Source organism: Zea mays, chromosome 8 (genome assembly GCF_902167145.1).
Source record: "Zea mays cultivar B73 chromosome 8, Zm-B73-REFERENCE-NAM-5.0, whole genome shotgun sequence".
Lineage (NCBI taxonomy): Eukaryota > Viridiplantae > Streptophyta > Magnoliopsida > Poales > Poaceae > Zea > Zea mays.
Window position 1 is genome coordinate 77,995,736 of NC_050103.1, and position 6,330 is coordinate 78,002,065.

General features: G+C 50.6%; 1 protein-coding gene across 1 annotated transcript in view; it reads right to left on the reverse strand.

Annotated features, from left to right (window-relative positions):
- The window catches only part of LOC103637034 (probable LRR receptor-like serine/threonine-protein kinase At3g47570), a 28,849-nt gene extending 23,113 nt beyond the window's left edge, over positions 1-5,736 (reverse strand). The window contains exon 1 of the mRNA XM_008659310.2: positions 5,201-5,736. Within this exon, the coding sequence (XP_008657532.2) occupies positions 5,201-5,693 (493 nt within the window). The 5' untranslated portion in view covers positions 5,694-5,736. The remainder of the gene's footprint in view (positions 1-5,200) is intronic.
- Positions 5,737-6,330: the final 594 nt, after the last annotated feature.

Genomic DNA, 6,330 nt, shown 5'->3' on the forward strand with positions numbered 1-6,330 from the left:
GGAGCGGCTCGCTCCTGCTGAGCACGCCTTCCTCCTCTACGCCTGTTCTCTGACATCTGCAGAACGCAACCACACATCAGAACTGATCTGGCAAAGCTTGCAGCATAAGAAAAGAGTATAGAATTCTCCAACAGCACTGAACAGATGAGCATCTTCACTGATCTCCAACACAGACCACACAGCTTCTCAGATAAAGAGGAAAGGAGAATAATGGGTTTCCCAACTATATAACTAACTTTATTGACATAGTATGTAAACCAAAATGCAGGGGATACCCACACTCTGGTGACAATCATTACAAAGATCCAAACCAAACATAGTTCATCATGACAAACATAAATGCACAGGATATAGCAAACTACCCTGTCTAACTAAAGCTAACTAAGACCGAGACTAACGCTAAGACTGAAGCTTCCATGTATATATTTATTTCGTATTAATTACAAGATCCAACTCTAACGATCTATGGTTCTAGGTTTATCTTGGTCTTGCAGGCGGGATTGCCATAAGACTGGTGTCCACGCTGAGGTGAGCGGTACGGGTGCTGAGTCCCAACGGGAGCGGGGGAACCACCGTCCAGATAACGACGTTCCGCGCGCTCAGCCCGCAGCAGGGCGATCTCAGCACGAGCCCTACTCAGCTCGTCTAATGCATGGTCCAGCTCCGTGTTTAGCACGGCGGCTAGGTTGACTGTGCTGCTCAACCTAGGATTGCCCTCACCGACAGGTGAGACAATCACGCCTCCTGTGCTGCCAGATGAACGGCGGGGGTAATACTTCAGGTCAAGACCGTCAGCTGCCCCACCGAAAACCGAGCAGTAGTGCGAAAGCGCACGCCGTGCAGCATCTTGCATGGCTGCCTCAGCTGAGTCCCGCTCAGAGATAGAATAGTGCTCTGAACAGGCCTCTGCACCCTGGAGACTGTCCTCCGGGCAGCGCACCAAGCAAGTCGCCTCCCAGCGGTCCGGGTAGACCCCGCGACTATGCTGGTAGACCACACAGCGATACTCGACGGACCAAGTATGCCGGTCAAATGCCCGACGTAGCAGGGTGTCGAGCGCATCATGGAAGTGACACCCGCGAGCAGCGTCGCGAGTGATGGGTCGAGCAACCCATCCTTCCGGCTCAAGGTTAGCAGAGAAGTCGGTGTCGTGGCTCGAGCTGTCGTCGCCATCTCCGTCGTCTGGGTCTCCTCCAGCAGCTACTCCAGAGGCTGGGGCGCCCAGTGGTGGTGCAGGGGGCGGCTCCAGAGGAAGCACAGGGGAGCAGCTCCTCACAGACTCTATCTCCTGGTGGAGCGAGAGGGAAGAGCTCTGCTGCTCCTGTCGTCGACGCTCCTGCTCCTCACGCAGGCGGTGGTGTAGTCTCTCCAAGTGGCTGGACTGTCCGGCCACGGGACGGCGAAGCGGACGCTCAGCAAGGCGGGAGGGTAAGAAGGGGATGACTGACTTTCGTGCAGTGTGTCTAAGTCGAGCCATCTACAAAAGACATCGCAAGCAAAAGGGTGAGAACAGAATTAATATGACCAGCAAGTAATGAATCATAAGTAAATGAAGGATCAGAATAAAACATAATTTTCAGCAAGGTATAATATGTAGTAGAACATAGGTTTGGTCAGTAGGACCAACTTTTGAAGGGATATCAAAGTCAAGGAAGAGACAGAGGTCTATAATCCTTAGAACGACCATTCTACTCTAGGTTAGCGGTCCTACAGTCAGCACGGTTCTGATACCACTTATGTCACACCCGGTTTTAGAAGGCAAACCGAATGCGAACCATGTACGTGCCAGGATCAGTTATTCACGTACACAGCAGTTACATAATATGGACATCATCACACAGTGCTCAAAATAGTATTAAAAAGGGATAATAGTCGATTACATCATACGTCTGAGACGTCCATATAGTTCTTACAATAAATCAAAGTGCGGAAAAGAAACGTAGATAACGCGGCCTTCACAGGCAGCCGACTGGGGGTTGCCGCTAACCCACACCTAGAACTCGTCGTAATCTTGGAACTCCTGGAAGTCTCCTTCCACAGCTTCGTCTTCTCCTGAGCAGTGGTTGCAATGCTGACAACCTGGGGGGGGGGGGGGGGTTTGGTGTGTAGAGCAAGGGTGAGTACACATCAACATACTCAGCAAGTATCCTGTTTGGCTGTAGTGGACTAGCTTTATGTGGGGATAAGTCAAGCAGTTGCTTTTAGTTGGTCAGATTATTATTTACTAGTAGAAAGCCAAGTTTTAGCATTACCCAAGTTATTAACCCGATGTACCCTTTCCAAACGGAAAGAATACCACTTACCAGCACCATAGTCATAACCAAAACCATCAATCTCATAACCACCTGTACCACAATGTCTCTGATCAAGTACCACTAATCACTGGAGCTCCCTTGGCCGCTCATAACCGCGAGCACGGCTGATATATCAGTTTCATAACACTCTGCAGAGGTTGTGCACTTTACCCACAAGCCGTGATTCCCTCTTGCCTCGGGCCGATCAAACCCTTAAACACTACCAAGGTGAATAGGCAGGGTTTCACTACGTAGCCTTTACAAAGATTCCCCGGGGCTGTAGCCACCCGTTAGGTTTCCTAAATGCACCGCACTCCTCCCCAAGGGGCGAACCCAAACTTGGCAGAGCGAGCCGCATACACCGAGCCCCATTGACGGCACGACGGCTAAGTGAACTACATCCCGGATCCTCTAATTATTCAGCTAAGGGCACCCCATTCCACCCTCATGGTTGCACTGTTTTCCCGGGCGGTCATCCATAGAACAGGTCCTTACGGAGAGGCACTCGAGAAACCGCTCGAGTCCCCTTGAAAACCAAAAGTATAATCATAAAGAAGAACGGGAAAACAGCGTATCATAGATAATCACATCATGTTCATTGATTAGAGTTGAGCAATAGCATCAGACTAAGTAGTAATAATCCGACCCAAATAGGTAAACAAGGACATGGATAACAAAAGCTAGTCAATCCTTAGGTATAAATGTGTAATGCGGGAGGTGAATTAAAGAATGAATAGGACAGAGATAGGTCAAAGGACACTTGCCTCCACCAACCGACTGCTGCTCAGGGGCTTCTCCTGCGAATTCCTCGGGCTCTTCGACCGGATCGTTCTCTATGCGAGCGCAAACATACATACATACATCCACATATTTAATACAAAAGAACAGTACACCATACAAGATAACAAATAAAGTGAATATCACTACCGGAATCCGAGACTTTGCCGAGTGCCGGCCGCTTTGCCGAGTGCCTTTTCTCGGGCACTCGGCAAAGACGGCTTTGCCGAGAGCCGCACTCGGCAAAGCTTGGCTCTCGGTAACGAGCATCTTTACCGAGAGTAGGACACTCGGTACAGGTCCACACTCGGCAAATCCATGTTTGCCGAGTGTCGAACACTCGGCAAACGGGGCTCTCGGCAAAGGGCCGTCAGCGGCCGTCCCAAAGCTGACGGCCGTCAGTCTTTGCCGAGCGCCAACGGTTAGCACTCGGCAAAGAGCCTTCTTTGCCGAGTGTCGCCCAGTTGACGCTCGGCAAAGAACTCTTTGCCGAGTGCCATACCTAGACACTCGGCAAAGTATATTTTTATTTCTTTTATTTTGTCTCCCAAACTTTTTGTGGTATGTTCCTACACTATGTAGACCTACATGTATCATTTGTGGACAATTTTAACAGAGTTTCAATCGTTAGTAGATTTAGTTCGTTTATTTGAATTTCTTCGGAAAATTTAGATTTGAACTGCAGGTCACTCGAAACTTGGAAAACCGTGCATGAAAAAATGATATTCATGTTACTTAGCATAAGTTACGACCGATTCCAGGAGCGGACCAAAAACGTCGAGCAACATGCTCACTAAACATGGCCGTGAACTTGCCATCCACATGTTTAAAAATTGTATAAAACACAAACAAAAGTCAGAAAATCATGAAACTTGTCCACGTGTCATGATATCATATGTACAGGTTGTGATAAAAAATTGAGAATGTTTGGACAAAGTTGTGAGACACTATGTGTAGAAACTTAAGAGAACTACACATGAAATCATAGAGTTTCAATGTGGATCTCTTAGGTTTGTACACATAGCGCGTCATAGTTTTCTCGAAATTTTTTCAATTTTTTATCACAACCTGTACATATGATATCATGACACGTGGACAAGTTTCATGATTTTCTGACTTTGTTTGTGTTTTATACAATTTTTAAACATGTGGATGGCAAGTTCACGGCCATGTTTAGTGAGCATTTTGCTCGAAGTTTTCGGTCCGCTCATGGAATCGGTCGTAACTTATGCTAAGTAACATGAATATCATTTTTTCATGCACGGTTTTCCAAGTTTCGAGTGACCTGCAGTTCAAATTTGAATTTTCCGAAGAAATTCAAATAAACAAACTAAATCTACTAGCTATTTCAAACTCTGTTAAAATTGTCCACAAATGATACATGTAGATCTACATAGTGTAGGAACATACCACAAAAAGTTTGGGAGACAAAATAAAAAAAATACAAATGCACTTTGCCGAGTGTCTAGGGCTGACACTCGGCAAAGACTTCTTTGCCGAGTGCTAGATGTGTGACACTCGGCAAAGAGGAAGTAAAGAACCTTTGCCGAGTGCCGGAACGGGGGACACTCGGCAAAGAACTCTTTGCCGAGAGCCGCTGATCTGGCACTCGGCAAAGAATATTTTAATATTTTAAAAAAATCTTTGCCGAGTGCCGGATCACGGGCACTCGGCAAAGAAAGGAAATAAACTACCCGCGCGTTCTTCTTTCTCCTTCTTTCTCTCCTCTCACTCTCTCTGTCACGCGCCGCCGCCTGCGCCGTTCGCTCGCCGCCGCCTCCCCGTGCCTCCCCACGCCGCCGGCTCGCCGCGCCGCCGCCTCCCCGCGCCCGCCGCGCCCGCCCGCGCCGCCGCCTCCCCGCGCCCGCCGCGCCCGCCCGCGCCCGCCGCGCGCCGCCGGCTCGCCGCGCCGCCGCCTCCCCGCGCCCGCCTTGCCCGCCCGCGCCCGCCGCGCGCCGCCGGCTCGCCGCGCCGCCGCCTCCCCGCGCCCGCCGCGCTGAGACAACCCGTGGCCGCCGGCGCGCCACCGCCGGGGCGTGAGTTCGTCGGAGCGTCAGCGAGTCGCAACAATTCAGGTGAGTTTGTTACGGATATGATTCTCTGGATTATTCTCATTGTGGTTTGCGCACTAGTCCCTCTCACACCGACGGAACTAGTTGGGTCTACCGCCGGCGACGGTGCTGACTTGGAGTCAGCGTAAAACCTCGCGATGCCGAAATCTCCCAGAAGGGCGTTCAGGTCGTCGTCCAGGAGGATGTTGCTGGGCTTCAGGTCGCAGTGAACAGTCGGCCTCCCGCACTCGTGGTGCAAATAGTCCAGCACATCGGCTACGTTGACGATGATGTTCACTCTCTGAGAGAACCCTAGACGCTTCGGAGCTTTCTCGCCCGCCGCCGGCGCCGCTCTAGGGTGCAACCACGTGTCGAGGCTCCCGTTAGGCATGAACTCGTAGAGCAAGGCCTTGAACATGCCGCCCCTGTTGTCGACCGCCGAGCACGCGGTTCTGATGGGGAGAAGGTTGCGATGCTGGATGCTCCTCAGCGCTTCGCACTCGGCCAAGAAGCTCCTCTCCGCGCCTGGCATCTCGAGGTCGAAGACCTTCACTGCCATCTCCTCCTCCATTCCGTGCCCCTTTAACCTGCATCTGTACACTGACCCGTAGCTTCCTCTGCCGACCAGGTTAGACTCCGAGAAGGCCCTTCCACCAGAAAAGTTTCTTGACTCTCTGATAAGTTGCATGTATACCAGAATGCCCCCCCATGGCACTGTCATGTAAAGCTGCTATCAGTTTGGTTCTAAGGGCAGAGTTGGACCCTATCCAAATTTGGTCACCTTTCCTGACAATACCTTGCTGCAAGCTAAACCCTTGTTCATTTGGACTATGCACCAACAGCTGAGTAATTAACTCCTGGGCTTCAGCATCTGTCTCATAGGAATTCAAAATCTCATGATACCCCGCATCCATGATGAGTTTTGAATGCAGTTTTACCCTCATCCTCCTCTGCCATCCGAATCTGATGATACCCCGCAGTCATGTCTAGACTTGTGAAAAACTGAGTTCCTGCCAACTCATCCAGAATCTCATCCACCAAGGGCATGGGAAAACGGTTCTTGATGGTCATGGAGTTCAACCTTCTATAGTCAATACAAAACCTCCAGCCGCCGTAGCGAGCCAGCCCCGCTGGCCAGCCACAGCCACGCGAGCATCCAGCGAGAAGTACTTCTCCGCGTGCTGCTTCGGGATCACCAGCCGGTTCAG